The 21,395-nt window shown below is 41.3% G+C and overlaps 1 protein-coding gene across 4 annotated transcripts in view; it reads left to right on the top strand.

Moving 5' to 3' along the window:
- Positions 1 to 20,961, top strand: part of ephb2b (eph receptor B2b) — a 136,367-nt gene extending 115,406 nt beyond the window's left edge. Inside the window, exons 9-16 of one of the 4 annotated variants that reach the window (XM_030420397.1) lie at positions 1,176 to 1,243; positions 2,816 to 2,938; positions 3,097 to 3,344; positions 9,020 to 9,235; positions 9,661 to 9,810; positions 12,381 to 12,574; positions 13,405 to 13,560; positions 16,064 to 20,961. In XM_030420397.1, coding sequence (XP_030276257.1) covers positions 1,176 to 1,243; positions 2,816 to 2,938; positions 3,097 to 3,344; positions 9,020 to 9,235; positions 9,661 to 9,810; positions 12,381 to 12,574; positions 13,405 to 13,560; positions 16,064 to 16,172 — 1,264 coding nt within the window. In that variant the 3' untranslated portion in view covers positions 16,173 to 20,961. The remainder of the gene's footprint in view (positions 1 to 1,175; positions 1,244 to 2,815; positions 2,939 to 3,096; positions 3,345 to 9,019; positions 9,236 to 9,660; positions 9,811 to 12,380; positions 12,575 to 13,404; positions 13,561 to 16,063) is intronic. The other 3 variants (XM_030420400.1, XM_030420398.1, XM_030420399.1) reach the window with 3 other exon arrangements.
- Positions 20,962 to 21,395: the final 434 nt, after the last annotated feature.

Genomic DNA, 21,395 nt, shown 5'->3' with positions numbered 1-21,395 from the left:
GAAAGAGTGTATGATTGAGAGGCAAAGTCAGTCAAAGAGATAAAAATGTTCTAATGCACTGTGATGGCCTGATAACAGAACGTTAAAAGATATTTTAAATGTCTTTGTCAAGCTGTTGGCCTGTTAAAACGAAGCTTCCAGCAGTTCCAGCAGACAAATGATGTACTCTTAAAACGTGGTGAAGGTAGTGTTGAATAAAAACTGTTCCCATCATGAAAAGGAGTTTAAAGTTAATATGAAAAAAGTAAAAAAAAAAAAAAAAAAAGTAAAGTAAATTTGACAAGCAATGTATTTGACAAGCTCTGTTATTTGTATTGTTTCCAAGTTGATAAATAAACTTCACTTGTTTGTAATGATTCTGATTTTAAAGCATGATTTTTATTAAATTCAAAAAGATAATTTGGCAAAACTGATCTAAACTGATTTTCCTGACAAGGATTCAGAGGCCTTTTTCTTAAATATAAAATCTGTAAAAGTCCCTACTTTGAGCTCCTTTTGTTTATTTTAATGTAAATTAACTTGAGGCTAAGGACTGCTGCCGAACTAAATACCGAGTCAGCATGAAAAACGCTGAGTTTTATAATGACATTGACGAAGACGCCGTATTTAATGTGGATCAGTCACACCTGGTCGATGCCAGGTCTGTTTAATAAAGTCAATAACAACCCTGATACTCATTATGCAGATTGGATCAGTGCATCACTACTTTATACTGGATGTTTAAGCATTTTTTTCCTGGCTATGATGAAGTCATTTGTATGATAGATCATTGTTTTATTTACTCTGCTGTCCAGTTCAGATCTCTTTTTTGGCTGTTCTCTTTTGTGGTGCTAAACTATCCCACAATGCATCACACAACCCCTGTCATCTGCCCCTTGAAAACTGGTTATGTTTACATGCTCACCATGTTTACCTAACAGGGATTTAGCTGTACTGTACTAGAAAGCAAACTGAAGATAGGTGTGTTGTGTGACTGAATGTTAGGCTGCTTTTTCCACTGCAGCAAAAAAAAAAAACAACTGCCAGCTCCTCTGTCTACAAAGGCCTGGCTCTGCATGTGATCTTAGCTGCTGTATCTTTAGTGTAGGTACACCTGGGGGTGTTTGATCTGTGTTTCTGCCTCTCCCTGCTTCCTCTCTTTGAACCAGAGCTAGAGTTCTTTGTCTTTTCCCCAGGAGGCGTGGCTTTGACAGGGCCGATTCAGAATACACAGACAAACTGCAGCATTACACCAGCGGCCACAGTGAGTAAACCACCACCCCATTCTGCCTCCTCCAGCACCATGCACACCTGTCTCCATGACTACCATCTCACACAGTCATCTCCATGGCTATCATCACACACCTGTCTCCATGACTACCACCTTGCATGCTGGTGTCCTTGGCTACGGCCCAGCACACCACCGCTTCATCCGCCCGTCCCCCCACTTGCGAGTAATCCTGCCTGTTGTTTGACTCTGGATTTAAACACGTCAGAACCACTGTTGAAGTTTGTGTTCTGTTTATCATCACATTTCATCATGAACTAAATCCATTGTGGGGGAAATGGGTCAGTCTTCGCTCAACGTTTAAAGCTATTAGCATGCTAATGCCACATGAGTCATTTGCCATTGTTAAAAATTTCTAAAGACTCGGTGAATGATTAGAATTTCTCAATGACTTTCTCCCTTCACACAGTGCAGAAGCACAGAGCTTAAATGGCAATAATTCAGAAATAAATCTGGGAGAGAGAAAGCAGAGAAGTAATTTCACCATGGCTCCGTCTTAGATATTAAAGTTAATCCATCTTCCTGCTGCATGATTGGAAAAAAAAAGCTGATCTTTTTCCTTTTTAAGTGTATGACCCCATCTTAATTTGTTTATTTGATTGCGTAATTACCACCCCAGCTTCATCCTTTTTATGTTAATTCCTCTCCAAAGGTAATAGCTTTCTCGATATAATCCGATCATGCTGTGCTAAGAAGTCCAGGTTGTGATTCAGGTATTCCACAGCAGTTAACAGCAGAAGCCATGTGTTCCCTGGGTGCATCGTGTCCTCTCACGCCAGTTACAGTTCAGACTTCTGCCCCTGTTATTGGTGGTCTGTGCCATCATATATGAGGGTGGTCTGTCAAACAGTGCTACAGCTTAGGAAGAGATTGTAGGGTTTTAGTAATGGGGGGTTTTGCCTGGTCAGATCCTCTCCATCTGTTCATCTCTGCAGCACGTTTCCTCAGCGTAGTGTGCCAGGTTTCTTGCTCTGCAGCAGCAGCAGCCTAGGCATGAGTTCAGTATCCATTCAAATAGCCTCAGGCCTGATGTGGAGGTGAGAGCCGAATAATCGGATTTAAAACTCTGGACACTTAAGTCCCTGAACACTTAAAGGCCACCTTAAGCCAATTTACCTGGCATCAGGGCTTAGGAGAGCCAATTTATTTCTTGGAGTGGAGCTGAGCGATCCTGATATAGGGTGCAGGTTTCTCTCCTGAGTGTTAATGGCACTATGACTCACCGAAGATGATACATATATATATTAACGTGCCTTATCACACCTAAGAAGACTGGAGGTAGCATGTCCTTGCTGGCAGAAAAGCTGTGCACAATAGCCATGAAGCTGTAGTCATAACCACCATTTCTTACTCCACTACCGCCTCCATCTTTTAACCTTCACCGCCTGAATGTCATGCAAGAAATCACACACTTGCACGGGAATGTGAGCGTGAATGCAAAGTGAATTGATTGTGAATGTGCTTGAATGAATTTGGCTGTCAGGCCTGCAGGAGTGTAAGCATGACCAGCAGAATCAAATATTATAGTGGCTCTTTCCTTTTTCCAAGTGACTCCAGGAATGAAGATTTATATTGATCCGTTCACATATGAGGACCCCAACGAGGCTGTGAGGGAGTTTGCCAAGGAGATTGATATATCCTGTGTGAAGATTGAACAGGTCATTGGTGCAGGTAATGGAAAAATCTGACTGAAACGTGCATGGAATACAGCACTGTAAAATAGGCTGGTTTTAAGTGATTTCTAAGTACAAGTGGATGCACAAAAGCTGCTTACTTTTACTTGCCCATAACACTCCCAGCGTAATTGAACCACTGCCTTTTTTCCACAGGAGAGTTTGGCGAGGTGTGCAGCGGCAACCTGAAGCTCCCTGGCAAAAGGGAGATGTTTGTGGCCATAAAAACTCTGAAGTCTGGCTACACTGAGAAGCAAAGGCGGGACTTCCTCAGCGAGGCAAGCATCATGGGGCAGTTCGACCACCCTAATGTCATTCACCTGGAGGGCGTGGTCACCAAGAGCAGTCCTGTTATGATCATCACTGAGTTCATGGAGAACGGATCTCTGGACTCGTTCCTCAGAGTAAGCAATCACATGTTTGTATTATTTTTTGGTGTTTTCTGTCAAAACATGATATTGTTTCTTTTTATAGTGCAGCTGAGATTTAATTTGTGATTATTTTATACAGATTAAATTTAATGTCAATTGAATTACAGGCCGGTATTTGTGCTCTGCATATAATCAAACAGGAAATGCCAGGTAGAATCACACACCTAATTGGTTTATTCAATCTGATCGTATAAATTAATTAATTAGCTTGCCCTCCAGTGGCTCTTAATTTTAAACCAGTTAAACAGAGAAACGTCAGCTTAAAAGCAACATCAAGTAACTTTAATAGGGTTAAAATAACAGCTTCAAAATCATTTTGACGGTACATTGTGTTTTAATTAGGTGAATGTTCTCTCTTGCCGAGTTCTTTTAGAAAACTGATCAGCTTAGCTCACATTTATGAAAATAATACATTAGTGGTACATTGTTACAGAAGCCCTAAATGGCAAAAATGTGCAATTATATTTTGAATGCCATTATCCTGAGATCAGGAGTTAATTATCACGTTATCTCAAGGAAGCAAAGATCGTTTTCACAGATTACTCCATGTCACTCTAAATTAACCCAATATCTCGAGATAACAAGCTCATAATTATCTGTTATCATGAGAGAACAAAGGGTCCTTCCATCTTATCACTGGTAACTTCATGTTTATTGGATCAGCAGTCTCATGACAACAGGCAAGCATGGCATCCTGACTGCACATCAGTCTTATGCATTTTTATACATATTTTGTTAAGAATATTATTTAAACAAAAACACCGCTGTCCGTAGTTCCTTTTCTTGGGACAACAAGAGGTTGCCAATTCAACAGTCATGCATCTGCCACAAGTTGATCACAGTATGTACACACACATTAACATTTAAAGCATTTTAGATATTACATCCATCACAGACTAACATAGGACTACATAGCATAAGGAAAACTCTAGCCAGCTATTCCTCACTCTGAAAAGGAAACCAGCACTACGTACGTTAGCAGTTTGGGTATGTAATGTTCCACTATTATGAATCCGATAAAGTACTTTACTAATGATAAATTATCTTGTTATCTAAGGACAATAATGTTTTTTATTCTATGATAATTATATAAATAACTCATAATATCAAGAAAACAAATCAAATTTAACTTGTCATCACAGGAAAACAGAGGAAATAATATGTTTGACCCACGGCTGTGGAAGGTTTCCATTCATTAGTGAATCATAATATTTGAAATTAGCGTTGTATTTACTGGTAAGCCTAGTTAGTTAGCTGTATGGTAATAATGACAAACTGCTTAATCACACCTGACAATGTTTTGATACTAGGCTGACAATACCTGCTGCTACTGTTGACAGCTCTGCACTGTAACAGTTTGAGGTAACGTTAATGTTAGACTGACAGGTCGAGCTGCTTCACTGCTTTGAAACCCTCAGGTCTTAGCTCATAGCTTTTATTGTGGTAAGCTTTAAAAAAAATATGTGATGATCTTAAAAGTTTAATGGAAGTTTCTGACAACTCCATCCATCAGTGTCTGTTATGCCCGACAACTGCAGCGCTACCTGCTAGCTACCTGTCAGAAACTGAGGCGAGGCAATCACCCGTTCAGCCAAACATTAAATTATTAACCAAATAAAAGACAGGATATGTTTTTGTTTTCTTTGCAACTCACTGACTTACCAACTGCAACTGAGTAAATGTATGACTGACAGTTAGCAGTTACGTTATTATAGTCAGTGAAATCAACAGTGGTCAGTTTAGACTTCCAACTGAGACAGAGTGTATTTTGTGAAGTTACACTTGCAGATCCTGCTCTTGCTATTCTGTAGACCGCACACTTGTAATTTTTGTATAAAGAAGATTAATCATTCTTCCCAGAAGTACTTAACTTTAGTTATTCAGACATCTGACAAACAAGGACTCATATCCCTGTTACACATTAACTCACACACACACACTCTTGCACACTTATTTGTCTTATAAAGTGACATGTTTATACACTCATGCACAGTAATCCCACTTCAAGCAAATTATTTCTCTCTCCTGTGTAGTTAAAATATTGTCGGCCAAGCAGAGCTGTTCTCAGCTATCCTATCAGGCTTCAGTCTATTTTCCTCTAGTGCTGATTTATTAAACGTTCTTCTCTCTATATTTTATTTTTCAATAAACCCTAAAACAGCAGGGTTTTTCTAGTAAGACTCCAGGACTTCTGCTTCTCTTTGATGTTTCACTTGTTTTTGCTCTGCATTCTTTTTTTCTTCTCAGTCTCCCTGACAAGAAATATGCAGCACTCATAAGTTTATGGTATTTTTTTTATTTTTGTAATCTAACCAGAGGAAGATATTACAGAGAACCTACCATGTTCTCCTATTTACAACCCGCATTAATAATTCACACACTTTGCAAGACTTTGAATGAGATGTCAGATTTCAGAATGAAGCTGGCTATGAGATGTCAGACAGCCCTTTACCATCTGTCTTGGGATGTTAGTGAAATGAAAACAGATTTTGGCTAATGTGTCTTTTTTTGGATGCTTTCATCCACCCTAATTGCTCTTTTTGCATTTTTATGAAATGAGCAAACAAGATCTAAGTTATGGATATTTGAGATGTATGATCTTTGCCAAAAAGGGGTTTATTTCCAGTGCAAATGATGTAATGGGAACTCTTTATTTAATGTGACAAAGAGACTATGGCAGTGTAAGTACTGTGAGAATGTCACATTATAGATTAACTTAAAGGGTAACTCCACCATTTTTCTTACATTATAGTGTATTTACAGCTGAGAGTATGACGACGTTTGTGAAAAAAGTAATATCAAGCCTTTTGTGGCTCCAGAGGAAGCTGCATGTAATCAGTTACAAATGCCACCAGTATTATCCCTCAGTGGCCAAGTTGCATTGTGGGTAATGTAGGCAATACACTAGGCAAGAAAGATGAAAGCATGGAATAAAAAAGGCGATGTCTCTGTTTCTGCCGTATCGATTGGATGGGAGTGCAATGCTAGACCAGCAGACTGCTTTTTACAACAAATGGAGCTTACATTACCCACAATGCAACTGCCACTGAATAACATCACTGGAGGATATTTATCAGATTAAGCACCACAAAAGGCTTCATACTACTTTTATCCACATATGCAGTAGTACTCCCCAAGACCTGTAAACACACTTTAATGTATAAAGCTGATAGTTACCCTTTAAGCCACCTTTTAGCTTCATAGAAATAATGAAGACTGAATACAGTGTCTGCCACTTTAAATGATTCCCACCAGCTTAATACCCGCCCTGACAGTCAGTTTAAGCCCTCTGCTGCAAGCCTACATCAAAACCTTCCTCAAGAAGACGACATGCAAGCTCCTGTCAGCACACTGTTCAGACTGAGTCTTTATTTGCATTCTGTCTCCGACCTCTGAGACACAAAGCATCAGCTCTTTTTGGGGAATTTGATCTCGCGGTGAAGGGTGTTTGTGTATATGTAGATGTTTGCTAAACATATTTGACAGCACATTGTATTCAAAACAACAGCGAACCTCTGCGGCACCTCACGGTGACAGTCTATGACAACAATTGCTGACAGTGTCAGAGTGTGTGAACAAGGCCTGTGTCTTCTCTGAGGTGATTGGTTGGTAGTTGTTTACAGTGGTCACTGCATTGTGCACCGTCTCCCCTGCAGAAAGGTGCAGCATGGAGAGAGATGAGGAAATGGGGGAATAGATCCATCTGAAAAGTCCACCTTTGATATGAAATGTGCAGTATAAAACATTATTTATTCACACAGTACCATTAACTCCTGGTTGTTTCTCCCCTCTAACCTGACCCCGAAGACTTTGGAGGAATCTTTCCAATTAAAGTATATGCAAACACAGCACTCAGATTAGGTGGCAATGTGTATTTGTGAGAAAGGTTTCATGAATAATGCATTCTGCTTAATTGCTGTGGTACACAAGGAAGAGCAGCTTGACGTGAGGAGAGGCATCCGCTCGGCTAATGAGCAGCCAAGTGTTTGAAAGAGAACTAGGCTAGTAAAGCGGTCATGCAGACTGTTAATATAGCTCTGCTCGGGGGCTCTGCTCGCCTGCCCTTCCAATTCCCTCTCTTGGCCTTTCCGTCTGTCCACACCCGTCCCCCGAGCTCCCATGCCTCGCTCTCTGGAATCTTCTGTTCTCCGGACGTCGTGGTGGGTGGTGGGGAGAGTGCAGGTGTGCGCAGTTGGAGGCACAGCTGCACCACTGCTCCAGACGCTCCCCATGCATGGGGTAAAGCCCTCACCAAACCGTGGAGGGGAACAGCTGTAGACAGCCAGCCAGACCCAGCTTAGCCCTGCCCAGCCCTGAGACCAAGCCGAACCTCCCTGTTACTGTCCTTCAGGGCCTCATCCGGGAAACTAATACGACAAAGTAACTTTTCACCATTAAGCACATATGGGTTGGGTTACAAGCAGACATGTCAAAATTAAATGATTTATAATTTGACTAAAAGGAGTTAAGTGGGAGTCCGTTTGTATTATTTATGGTGTATTTTGTTAAAATGGGCTGCATGGATGAGGAGTTCTGAGAGAATAACTTTCCCCAGGTGGAGACTTTAAAATTCTAGTGGCATATTTTTTTTTTGTTTGTACTAGAATGAGACAATCCTGCTATAAAATTGGCTCAGTCTGTGCTGCTTTCAACCCTTCAGCTCCAACACTAATGAAGCACAATAACAAGTATCTTTCTGTACTGACAATACAATATTGAGATGTATAAGTCTACAGCTCACTTATTGTTAATTAGTCTGATTTTCTTGATTAATCAGTTAGTTATTAAAAATGTGGAATTTCTCAATCAGTGTTTCCCAAAGCCCTAGATAACGCTGAATTAGTAGAATTAATAGAAGCATATTAGTTGTTGAATTGATTAGTCTATTAGTCCATCGAGTTGACAACTGTTGTTGAAATCATTTAAGTCTATTTTTGTCTAGCTTCCTGAATGTAAGAATTTGCTGTTCCTCATTGTCATTTAATACAATAAGACGTTGATCACTGTTTTCCTACGTTTTACACATTTAAACAATTAATTGATTAATTGTGAAAATCACCAGATTGATCAATAATCACAACTAATAGTTAGTTGCAGCCCTGTCCTCAAATGTCTTGTTTTGTCCACAACTTAAAGATATTCCGTTTTCAGTTTATTGTCATAGAGGAGTGAAGAAACTAGAAGATATTTAGATTTAAGAAGCTGCAATCAGAGAATTTTGACTTTTCTTTCTCAAAGAATCACTCAGCCGGACACTGATGAATTATCTGTCTAGACTTAATTTGCTGCTGTCTTTAAGTCTGTTGCTTATTTCTTTCTTTTACGTGAAAATTCTTTAATTGTGTTGACTTTTTAAAAAATTGTTTTTGTTGTTTGTTTTGTTTGTTTTTTGTTCCTTGATTTGAAACTTCTTGCTGCTGCAGTCTTGAACAGGAATTTTCCTGTTAAAATAAAGGTTAATGGAGAGTAAAATAAATAACCGATTATCAAGTTAGTTGATACTCTCATAGATAACTGTGACTTCATTAGTCGCTGCAGTAATGTATATACAGTTACTGTCAGGCAACCCTGAATTTCTAGTAGTTGCCTCCTCTTTATGAAGCACTCCTTGCAAGAAGTTATCATAACACAATGTCTGTGTGTTACAGCAAAACGACGGGCAGTTCACTGTCATCCAGCTCGTTGGTATGCTACGCGGCATCGCCTCAGGCATGAAATACCTTGCCGACATGAACTACGTGCACCGTGACCTCGCTGCCCGTAACATCCTGGTCAACAGCAACCTTGTGTGCAAGGTGTCGGACTTCGGCCTCTCGCGCTTCCTGGAGGATGATACGTCAGACCCTACCTACACGAGCGCTCTGGTAAGCAACACTCAAGTCTTAGATTTCCCTCAGGACTAGAGCCGGTTCAAACAAGTGTAATATAGAGTATTTTTTTTTTTTAACTTGTCTGACACTATCTGAACTTCCCTGATTGATAGACCCATTCATCCGGCCCTGCCAGTTGGTTTTATTTGACCCAAGTCCGACGTATTCCACAGTGCACTCTCACACTGCTCTCCCTATCAAGACAAACATCACCCCTTCACCTGTTCTTCCCTTCCTCCTCATCCAGTATTTCATGTACCACACTTCACTCCCAGGGGTTTTGTTATATCCACCTCCCAGTTTGTATTACCGTCAGCATTGTTGCCATGAACAGTGTCTCTCTCCTGAGTCAGGACACTGTGACGGTCGGGTTTCAGTCTCGTTTCCTTCACTGAGGTTGTTGCCCTTTGTGTTCGCAGGGAGGGAAGATTCCTATCCGATGGACTGCACCAGAAGCTATCCAGTACAGGAAGTTCACCTCTGCTAGTGATGTGTGGAGCTACGGGATCGTCATGTGGGAAGTCATGTCCTATGGAGAGAGGCCGTACTGGGACATGACCAATCAAGATGTATGTATTAGTCTTGACGACAGTCATGGGTGTTGAGTTAAACTTTCTTTGGAAACAACGCTTCGCTACACACATACTGTAGATTTTTTGCTTCATGAGTTTCATTGCAGCCTCAGACTCCTCGGAGATACATTTTGTCATTGTATCTGCTTTCCCTTAGCTAAACAGCAGCTTTCACTCATGGTTTTTATATGAAAATTCCCCCACACTCACCACAGAGACCTAATCAGATCATTTGAAATGCACAGCAGTGCTCAGTGGACAATTTCTGCTCTTGACTGGAGCCTCCATTTCCTATCTCCCTCTGGGTAGCAGAGGAGAGAGCAAATTATGGGGAGCTAGATAATGAAAATAGTTTCAAATTGAAAGTGAGAACACTAATGTGCTAAGAGGGACTGAGGACCTCAACGGTTATCTTATTAGCAGCTCCAGATAGTGTTTCTGCTCCATCGGGGTCCTCGTTTGGAGGTCTCATGAATGAGATTAATCTGGGTTTGAATGGAGCTCCTTTAATGGCTCTGATAATGAGCAGGGGATTGTGCGTCCTCGTCACAAGTGTCCTCCAGGTTGTCGCACTCTGTTAACCGCACACCACCTCTGCCTGCCGCTACCGACCAACACCACCACCGGCCAAGTCGGATGCAGCTTTAATGTGGCTTTACAGAGAGAGAGAGCATTAAATAGTTTGTGGAGGCAGAGATGAGGTCACTGCTGGCAGGAAGTGAAGTTGGTGGAATAAAGTTTATGTTCTTAATGACCTAACTGGTGTTTAACAACACTTCATATGAAGAACCAATGGGCTAATTTGTGCAAACATATATATTTATACATTAATATGAATATATGTTTAAGTAATACTGTAACTGTCATTTAATAGTTTTGACTCATAGGCAGTAACATGCAGTAATGACTCCAACAGTTGTTTTCACCACAGAGTGAGAGGCACCAATGCTCTTGATCATCAGAAGTCCAAATAATTACTGCATATCTGACGTGACTGTTGGGAATGACACTTATATTAGACTTGCTATCCAAAAACATCAAAGGTAGTACAGCAGGGCTCATATAAAGAATGAGAATGTAGGGTATACGTGTAGATGTCATGGTGGAGAGTAATTTGTTTTCGAGCTGCAATGATAAGTCGACCGATCTATTCGTCAATCAACAGAAAAATAAAAACTACTTATTTTTCATGCAGAAATGGCAGAAATTACTGTTTCCATCCTCTTAGACGTGTATATACTGGTTCATTTCTGTTTTAAATCATACCAAATGAATATCTCTGGGTTTTGGAAACATTTAAAAACATTTAAAGTAACTGGGATAGAATTTTTCAGCTGTTTTTGTTTTTCTGATATTTTCAGACCAAGCGATTAATCAATGAATTTAGACAATAAGCAGGAGATGATGATTCCATAATGAAAATATTAGAGCACGACCAATATATCAGTTGTCTGGAATTATCAGCCGTTAAATCTGTATCATTATTTACTGTATGTTGTCTGATATGTGTTGACAGAAATATAATGCAGGAAAAATATGCTGGAGATAATTTATAATTGATAAATTGCTCAAGTTTTTTTGTTTCAGTGCACTGATGTCAATCTAGACAACAAAGTTTGTTGAAAAAAAGAGCAAATTGTGTTCAGCCGATATATCAATAACAGAATTTTTTACTTCTTAATATCGATAACCAAAAATCATTTCGTGATCTAGAAAATAATTGTTAGTTTGAGGTACCTAATCCTCACTGGAGACTTTCCATTTTCTGCTACTGTATACTTCTTTGGTGTTTTTTTCTCTGCTCCATTTGACTGACAGCTGTAGGATAGTGGGTATTAAATGGTACAGTATTAAAAGTAAGTCTTCAGACTATGATTTTACATATGAATTATGATCAGCATTTTAAAACACTGTTTTGTTATAGATTAAGTTAGTCATCACCAATCATTTTGGTTTTTAAAACCCTTAAAAAAAGAAGTCTAATCTCTCCGGGGCCTGTTAATGTTTGAGATATGTATGGTTAGCCATTCCACCAAAACCCTCAACATTTCTGTCATGGCGTGATGTGAATAAAATGAAAGGGTTCAATATGTCTCGGAAAAAAGCCAAAGTTTGGCGAAAAGTCTAAATAAATGGAACTTGGAAATCATCTTCCAGCTCCTTCCATTTATCTTGTGGCCCTTTAGAGCAACATAGCTGTTTGGACTACCTAAGTTTATGATGTGGTTAAAAACTAGCTCCACTTCAACCAGCTTCAACACCGAAAAGCTACTGACACATGGAAACATCACTATTAATGATCAAGTAATGTGAAATATCAAAATATATCAGTCACGAAGGCCATTTTAAAGCATGATTCTTCTAGCGTATTTAATTGCAAATGCTTCAAGAAGAATGTGGAAAACAGGACTCCTGCAGTATTTCACGCTATTGTATTGCTGCTTTTACTTCAGTACAGAATCTGATGTTCCATCACTGGATCGTGCACTGTGTCTCCTCTCCATCATTCGATCTCCATTTTGTAGAGCCTTATAGGAACCCTTAGAGATCTGTGTCTCCCCCTGCAGGTCATCAATGCCATAGAGCAGGACTACCGGCTGCCCCCACCTATGGACTGCCCCAGCGCGCTCCACCAGCTCATGTTGGACTGCTGGCAGAAGGAACGCAACAACCGGCCCAAGTTCAGTCAGATCGTCAACAACCTCGACAAGATGATCCGCAATCCCAACACGCTGAAGGCCATGACCCCGTTATCTTCAGGGTGAGCGGCAGGATGGCTGCTGATTTCAATTCAATTTGTTTCATGCAATTTACTTGTGTTCGCATTGTCTGCCAGTAACAGTCGTAGTCATAACATATGGCGTGGCCTTATATGTGTTCCCTCTGGGCGCATGTGTGTTTTATCTCGTCTCTATAAGCTGCCCACAACACAGGCCTTTGGTTTGAGCATCAGTTCACATTGATGTGGATAGCATGTAGAACAATATTATGCATCTGATCGGCGTTCCTCTTCCGAACAGGAAATTCATACCACTGCTGCAGTGCCATCCGCAGCGTGGCTCACTTTTTTCCCGCACACTGTGTCTCTTGTTTCTCCTGGCGCCGAGCGGTTATGTAAATTAAAGCCTTTTGGTTTGATAGATCAGATCCTTCCCACGAACGCTTTGGGCGAAACCTGGACTGAAGCAGTTGTGCAATTTTCAAAACAAAACATTTTGAAGCGTTTTGCTCTGGGTGTTAGTTTCTTTGAGAGCCAGGCTTTACTGATTTCCATTATCCCTGTCTGTACTTTCATTTGTGGTGGAAGCGCGGGACCGAGGGCCAGATTTTCCACAGACACTGAGTGGATATATTGGCTCCCTGAAGCCTATCACTTCATTTGGAAAACACACTTTATGAGGAATCAGTTTGGAAAATGTTGGTTCACGGATAAGGCCAGTGGGATTCTCTCAATTCTGTCTCGCCTTTTGAAAATGTAATGTAATAATTCGTGTTTGAATCACACGCAGGTGGTCTAGGCTGGCTGTGATGTCAGACATGCCACTTTGTATTATCGTTATTCCTAATGCCTTCTTCTTGTGTCCCCCTCAGTGTTCATCTCCCTCTCCTGGACCGCAGCATCCCAGACTTCTCCAGCTTCAGCACTGTGGACGAATGGCTGGATGCTATCAAGATGGGACAGTACAAAGACAATTTCGCCAACGCTGACTTTTCTACATTTGATGTGGTGTCCCAGATGACCATGGAGTAAGTACTGATGATTCCTGCCTTTCTGGGCCTGATAAACAGGAGGAAAACGATCTCATGAGGCGGGTCTGCTGAGTCTCGTATATCCCCAAAACCTGAACGAGCACCAGACTTTGCCTCTGGCCCGTTATAAAAGACACAAGCTGCGCTGTGTGTAATTAGCAGATCGTAATACTGCAGTTACAAAGCTGAACAGTGGGCACAATAGCTCGAAGCCATAACAGTTCCCTTTATTCTCTGCCATGTGTTAGCAGGCCTCGCCATGACCTCAGTTTAAGGGCTGAGAGGAAACATCGTTACTTTGGGTTATGAGATAAAGTATTAGAAAAATCATTCATTATGTCAAAAATGCCCCCGTTAGAGAAACCAGTAGAAGTCATTCCAGTATCACGAGCCAGAGATTAACCCACAAAGATGTTGAGCTTCAATTCTTTCAATAAAACAGATGGTAATGTGTAATCCAATAAGTGTGATTGCTGTTGAGATTCAGAATCAGACGAGAGGAATTTTATTGTTTTACCGTGGATAAAGAACTCTTTGAGGAAGTTATGTTTGGAGCCGATGCCACTCCCTTCTTACGAGGTGTAACTTTCTGTTTGTTTTGGCATTTTTTTGATCTGGCGCATGACCCCGAGATGATTGATGTGCGTCTCCAAAAGACTTGAGTCAACGAGATGTTGTGAATCTGCAGTCATTTGTTTTGGTGGCAGGAGATGGGTGGGGTTTAACCACAACTGTCAGTCACAGAAGAAAAAAAAAATAAACACTGAAGTGGCATCCAAACATTTTTCTATGATTATATACGCTTTCTGGCCTCAAAGAGGGATGAACACGCAGCTGCTTCTCCCCTATATGACTGAGTTTCACGCCTGTTACTTCACTGTCATCTCAGTTTTCAGTCATCACGTTTTCTTTTTTCCCAGCTGTTTTTCTGTCAGCCTCCTCGTCAGAGCTCCAGATGTTACCTTGTTATTTTATGTTATCGATATTTTTAGACATATAGTCTAGATGGATGGATAGATGGATGGATGGATGGATGGATGGATAGCTAGATAGATAGATAGATAGATAGATAGAAAGATAGATAGATAGATAGATAGATAGATAGATAGATAGATAGATAGATCTTCTTCTTCTTCTCTGTGTTTATTCACTGTAAAGGTGCTTACCACCACCCACTGTATCAGAGTGTGTAGATGCTGCGCGTATTAGTTTTGTCACAATATCGTTGTAATCATTTCTAACTTTGATATAAGACCTTGAAAAATATCAATATTCGATACTTGGGGGAATAACCGATACAGCAAAATGACTGTAGTGAACTATAAATATCACACTTAGATCTCTTTAGATCAGGATTTTAGAAAACAATGTGCAGGATTTCCACCAGGAAAGTCGTTGTTGTTGTTTGTCACTCGAATAAGAATAGCTGGTCCACCTTAAAGGTCAGTCCACCTTAAAGGGGCTCCGTGGAAGTTATGTGATGTGTCGGAAGCCTGCCGTTAGTTTATGTTAGCAGGCTCCATTTCTAAACTAACATTAGCCACAGTTGCTCTCTGTTAGCAGAGCAGAGAGAGGCACTGAGATGAGCCACCGGAGAACTTACGTAAAGTCACATTCTTCAGTGTCTTGGAAAATCCAACCCCAGTCCTTCACAAAGAAATCCAGAGTCCAGCGTCATTAAACAATTTTCACAAAATCATACACAGACACGGAAGGTCCCCGAGAGAGATGCGGAAGCTCTGATTTTTCACGTAATGCTACAATCTGCTCACATATGGCCAATAATACAGTGATTTGAATTACTACAAACTGTTACGTAGAGCCCCTTTAAATGGACAGGGGTCGAAGTTGCAGCTAACTCCCTGGCTAGCCACATTCACTATAATCAGCAGCTTGCAAGGAAAGTCACAGTTTGGACTGGGTCACGAGGAGTTGTATCAATTATTCAGAGACACACAGCCTTTACTGTACACACCGAGCACTGCAGCGTTCACCTCTGTGACGTGGCTGTAAAACCGACTTACACATGCTCTTGTTTTCTTGTCATTTTCTCTCTGTCTCTCTGGAGACTCGCTTACTTGACGCACACAACCTCAGCGACATCTGAGTTATTCCTGAAAAGAGTTTGCCAATTGTATTGTCTAACACATTTTAGTTGGAAATCAAAGGTTTAAAGATATTTAAAAAAAAAAAAAAAAAAAGATCGTGTCATGCTTTGGCTCGGCGAGCTGCTGGTCGGAAACACTGATGTGTGTGTCTCCTCTCCCTACCGCAGAGAGGAGAGAGTGATATGATAAAAGTGCAGCTATTAACTGTGTATCGATACTGCAGAGAAAGGGGTTTCTGATTTTCTGAGCTAATATGTAATTTTGATAATTGATACGGCTGCTGATAAGTAGGCAGAATATAAGATAATTAGATGGAGAGACAGAGAGCGAGACGGAGGGGAAGAACTGTTTATAGTCTGTGGTCTGACATCTGCGTGTGTCTCTCCTCACAGGGACATCCTGAGGGTTGGTGTGACGTTAGCAGGCCATCAAAAGAAGATCCTGAACAGCGTCCAGATGATGCGGGCGCAGATGAACCAGATCCAGTCGGTGGAGGTTTGACCTTGCCGAGCGGAGCAGAGGGGGAAATAAAAAAGGCGGTTGGGATGCAGGGCTCTGGGTGTCGAAGATGGAGTGGATGTTTTTTTCGCGTTACAGTGTGTCTGGTCTTCCCGCCGGACTACCATTCATCCCCCCGTTCCCCTCTCCACTTCCCTCTCTCCTCCTCTCATCCCCTCACCCTGACTCTCCCTCCATCCCTGGGATCAGCTGTGGAGAGTCTTGGAAAACAAAAAAATAAAAAGTCCGTGCAGTCAGAGGGGCGTCAGAGGGCCCACAGCCGACCCACCTTTGGAGCTAGAAACACGGGAGGTTAGAAGTGACCAGCAACACGTTTTTTCAATCTTCCACCAATTTTCATTTGATGTTGAACATTTTATTTTTTCGGTTTGTTTGTTCTGATAATTTTGTAAAGAATTTTTTAAAGAAAAAAAAAGAAAAACTGAAGAAAAGGCAAGGAGTTTATCTAAATTTATAGATGATATAAGGTTGTACACTAGACGAACTGAGTAGGAAAGCTACCCTTTAAAAGGGCAAAAAAAAAAAAAGGAAACAAGGAAGAGTTGAGGAGACGAGCCCATCCTCAACACGGTGTGGATATTGTCTTTGCCATTGTTAATTTTTGGACATCGTGAGGAAACACAGAATTCTCTGTGGGCCTCTGAAAGGCAAACTGCAGAGGAGACTGATGGACCTGACGTTAGCGCTCCCAGCTGTTTCCCCAGGAGAAAAAATACATCTAAAAAACCATGAAATGGACAAGTTTTGGCATAGACTGATGTCAAAAACACATCCGTTCAGACTGACAACTCACCGAGTGAAATCGACGCTCAAGAAAAAAAAAACAAAAAAAACATTTTTCTCATTGCAAGTAATTTTCTATATTGTGTGAAATTTTGTGATGAAGATTCCGTCTCACCATGCTTCCTCTCACTTTAGGCAAAAATGACGAGTTTGTTTATTATTTTCTTCCTTTTTTCACAGTGAAATACTCACAGCTTGCCAAATAGAACTCTTCCCCCGTTTTTGCACCCTCAGTCATGATCCTGTACTGTACATATCAGATGCACTAGACCTGCCGCAACAGTTGTGACCGATCAGTTCAGGAGCAGAAGGACTGACCGACCGCGGGGAGGATTCAACTTGTTCTCAGCTTCAGTTTTCTTCTCTTATTCTGTGAAAAAAGAAATCGCTTGTTAAAAACTTTCCTCCATAGATTCACACGAGAAGAAACAGGTTCTACTGTTTACATCCACACACACACACAGACACACACAGACACACACACAGACACACACACACAGTACGTCCTGAAACAGCGTTACATTGTTCATCTTCGTGCATATGTGCACATGTCGCACGTGCACACCACATGCACAAAGAAGCCGTGGCTCCCGTCGGGACTCGTGTTTGATCGCATGCTGAGTGAGTGGTTAATTTCACAGTGCTTTGATTTGCTGCAATTACTAGAACTCTGTTTGGTAAGAGCTTGGATTTGACACACTTTACAGATTATAATGTGGCTGCATTATACTCAATGTTTCTTCTTCTTCTTCTTCTTCCAGTTTTCCTTTTGAAGAGACATTTTTTTTATGTTTTAAAGTATTACAGTTTTGATACCACACGGTTATTTTACACACACAGACTTTACAATCAGGCGTTTGTTGAATGAAAAAAAAAAACGAAAAATGCAACGTGTTATATTTTTGCAATTGCTGTATGGATATTATTGACTTGTTCTTATGATCACTTTTAGTTTCTCTCTTTCTTTTTTTTTTTTTTTTTCCTTTTTTTTTTTCCTGCACTGAGTCGACTGTTTGACTCCAACAAACACTCTGGATCTTCCATCAATGCTTAGAAAATCTTTATTTTGAAACATGAATCATGTTGGTGCACAAAAATGTAGATAAGCAGCCCTGATTTTTATTTTGCGGACAGTGTATGCATTTCTTGTACGGTTTCCTGTGAACAATGCTGTCTCATGAGTACACAGCTGTCAATCATCCGTTTTGTGTTGTCACCTGTGAACTGGCGTAAAGGTGCGTGAGGTGGATTGGGGGGGGGGGGGGGGGGGACACGGAAATGGTAGCGATGCAGCGATTCCCCGGAGAGTCGCCGGTTTATGTACACAGCCAGTAAACGATATCAGCAGCGCGGGGTTCCCACTGGGCTCCGCTTCGAGACCTGACAGCTAGACATGGACGTCCAGCTGTGAGCCATCGGTACGATGTGTCCGGTCGCAGCGGGGCGGCCGCACCCCGATCACAGCCGCTCTGTCCGGGTGCTGATTCCCTCTCTCTCCCCTTGATCACACACATGCCTGTCAGCCACCTGTCTGCCGCTCCCACTGATCTCCACACAGTCGGCTTTCTGCAGTTGTCTGGTTTCGTCTCGGCGAGTTCAAAAGCACCAACAGCAGCGGGAGAGCTGACACTCATCAGTGGTGCAGTTGTCTGATGTCTTGTCCTGATGCTGCATGTCTCTGACTATGTGTGAGAAAAAGATTCCGTCGAACCGGACAGCGATTCCTTCAGACCTGACCCGAGTTTTTCTGGCGGTGTCACTACAGACAGCTTGAGCACCAAAGCCCCCGCCGTTCTACCTTTCATTATCTCTGGCTGTCCCGATAATTCAAAGGCGGGAGTCGAGGGATTCTGATTCTCTTTCTGCTACGTAATCCTCTCCTCGGTTATTTTCATCTGCAGTTCAACACATCAGAAGGCATATTTTCCCTGGAAGCTTTTATAACATGAAACTGGAGGAGGAGAATCATGAGCTGTTAGTCATAGCTGAGAGGCGAACGAGAAGTGATGCTGTGACCTAAATGCCACCGATGCCAACGTGCAGTTTGCTTTTTAAAACCGAGCTTTAGACCGTCTTCCTTTTCCATTTCTCAATACTTAACAGCTCATCAGTTTGATGCTCGGAGGTCGTACATCTTCTCATGGTACGGCAAATGTTCCGTCGTCAGGAAAAACACTTAATGTTGTTCAGAAAGAAATTAATCCGAAGTATACACAAGGCTGCTGAGTTTCTGCTCCGGGCTCCATTAAAGCTCATTCGGGCGCTTGTCCACGGATCCTGCCAAGACTTTGAGTTATTAATCAAGCAATTATCCTTGAACTTTGCTTGAAGCGACTACCTTAAAGAAATACTTACTGCTAGACATAAAAGAGTGCTGAAGTTGACTTTTTGTTGCATACTGCCAGGAATACTTGTTGTTGAGCTTCTTTTCAGAAAGGATTAGTTTGGTGTTTTCCCAAAAACCTTTCTCGATCGAACGTAAAGTGTCTGAAAGCGCTGCGAGAAGTATTTACGTCTCTTGCCAGTGCCAGAAGAAATTGACGCACTCATGTCAAGAGTTTCCAAGTGATTCTGATTCAACAACAGACCGGCTGCTTTTTCTTTTTCTTTCACACCAGAGCTCACAAGCTGTGAAAAAAAAAAGAAACGCCCTGATCTCCAGAATTCTAGACTTCTGAAAAATGTATGGAAACTGAGTTACTAATTCATCCGGTGCAGTTTTTTATGGAGGGCACACTTCTGACAGATATTTTATGTGGTGATTATTCTTTCATCACCTCTCTGAAATTAAATGAATATTTCATTTAAGTGAGATTATTGTCCGTTACCGTAAAGATTTCTCTCAGAACAAAAGGGGGCAGTCTGAACATCGGATCACTGGTGAAGTTAAACCCACTGTTTTTTTTTTTTTTTTTCCAGCTCCAGATTTGTATATACAGATGATTCACTCGCTCATTTTCTCCTTCCAAAGCAGTTGTTTCCTACCCTTCACTTCCCACTTTGCAGATGTACTTTTATGGTGAAGTTTTTACAGCACCAAAAATATGCCATCCACGCACGCAGACTCCGGCCTCTCCGGTTGAAAAAAAACCAGAAAGACTTTTAACAGTTTCCCTCTGGAAATCGAAGTCGGCGCAGCGTGGTCGAGACTCTCATGATGGTTTCACACCAACGTTTTGGCCCGCTGCAGCTTTTTTCAGCAACACATCGCTGTACTTTTTCTCCTCTTACATCTGTGAAGCGAATAAGTTTTAAAAAAAAACACAAAAAAACACTCAGTCCTGCCCTCACCGCGTGCCAATTTTTGAAGGACGGAGGGGAAAAAAAAAACGTTAAAGTCTCAGTGTTACTGTTACATGATAGTGTGCATAAACACGGGCTGTGCCAGGCTGTACCCGCTGGGCTGCGTTTGAACGCCGCCCAGCCACAGCATGGTCAGAGCGAGAGGTCTGCCTCAGAAAATGGCTCCTGTTTGGACGGATGCAGCAGGAGGCACCGGAGCGCCCTCTACTGCCGCCGTGCTCAACATGTAGCTCGTTGGAGTTTTTCAGGTGCAGATAGTCTGTGAATGTTGCAGCAGGACGCTTCAGCAGGCTGCCGATGGACGAACGCTGGCTGCTGCTCAGAGGGAGCCGGCGTCTCACAGCACCTGTGTTCCCCTCTGTCGCCTCCTTCCTCCCTCCCCCCTCCCTCCCTCCCTCCCTGCCCCTCCCACCACCACTCTGGCTGTTGGTTGTTACAGACGGGGGATCTTCACATGTGTCTCCCCCCAACCCTGGTCCTTTAAAAGCCCACATTATAGACCAGTGCCGGTTCAGACCACTGTGACTGATGTGGGAGATCCTGTATTTCTGTATAAATGTATATTGACTGTAACCCTGTGAATGATGTAACAATTTCATTATTTGTAATATTGTCATTGGTTTATTTTCTAAAAATGGAAAGCCCAACTTGACTCTCCTCAATAAAAAATAAGATCTGTTATAAAACGGCGATGAGTTTTTTGTTAGTTTTAACATAAAGTCAAGTTTCTTTTTCTGTTTTTATTTTTTTGCCGTTTTGATTTGGACTGTTTATTTTAACAGGTGATGTGAACGCTGTTTTCACAAACATCAGCAAAACAGAGGTGCGTCAAAAAGATTATGGTAAATTTATAGTCAATTAAACTTTAGTTGATAGTTGTTTCACTGTTAACAAACAACACAATGCTTTATAACCAATTATATGCAATTATTTATTGTAAAGTTGCAACTGATGTTACAAAACCTTGTCAATTGTTAATATATCATCTATAAACATTATTTGGATGGCCATTTTTAAGGTGCAACTGATGATTATAAACCTTTACAGCTTTTATAAATAATTTACAAAGCTTTTCATTGTTAACAGTGAAATTACTTTAAGCAAAAGTTAAATTATCTG

The sequence above is a fragment of the Sparus aurata genome, chromosome 6 (genome assembly GCF_900880675.1).
Source record: "Sparus aurata chromosome 6, fSpaAur1.1, whole genome shotgun sequence".
NCBI classification, from domain to species: domain Eukaryota; kingdom Metazoa; phylum Chordata; class Actinopteri; order Spariformes; family Sparidae; genus Sparus; species Sparus aurata.
This window is presented reverse-complemented; position numbering and strand designations above follow the sequence as displayed.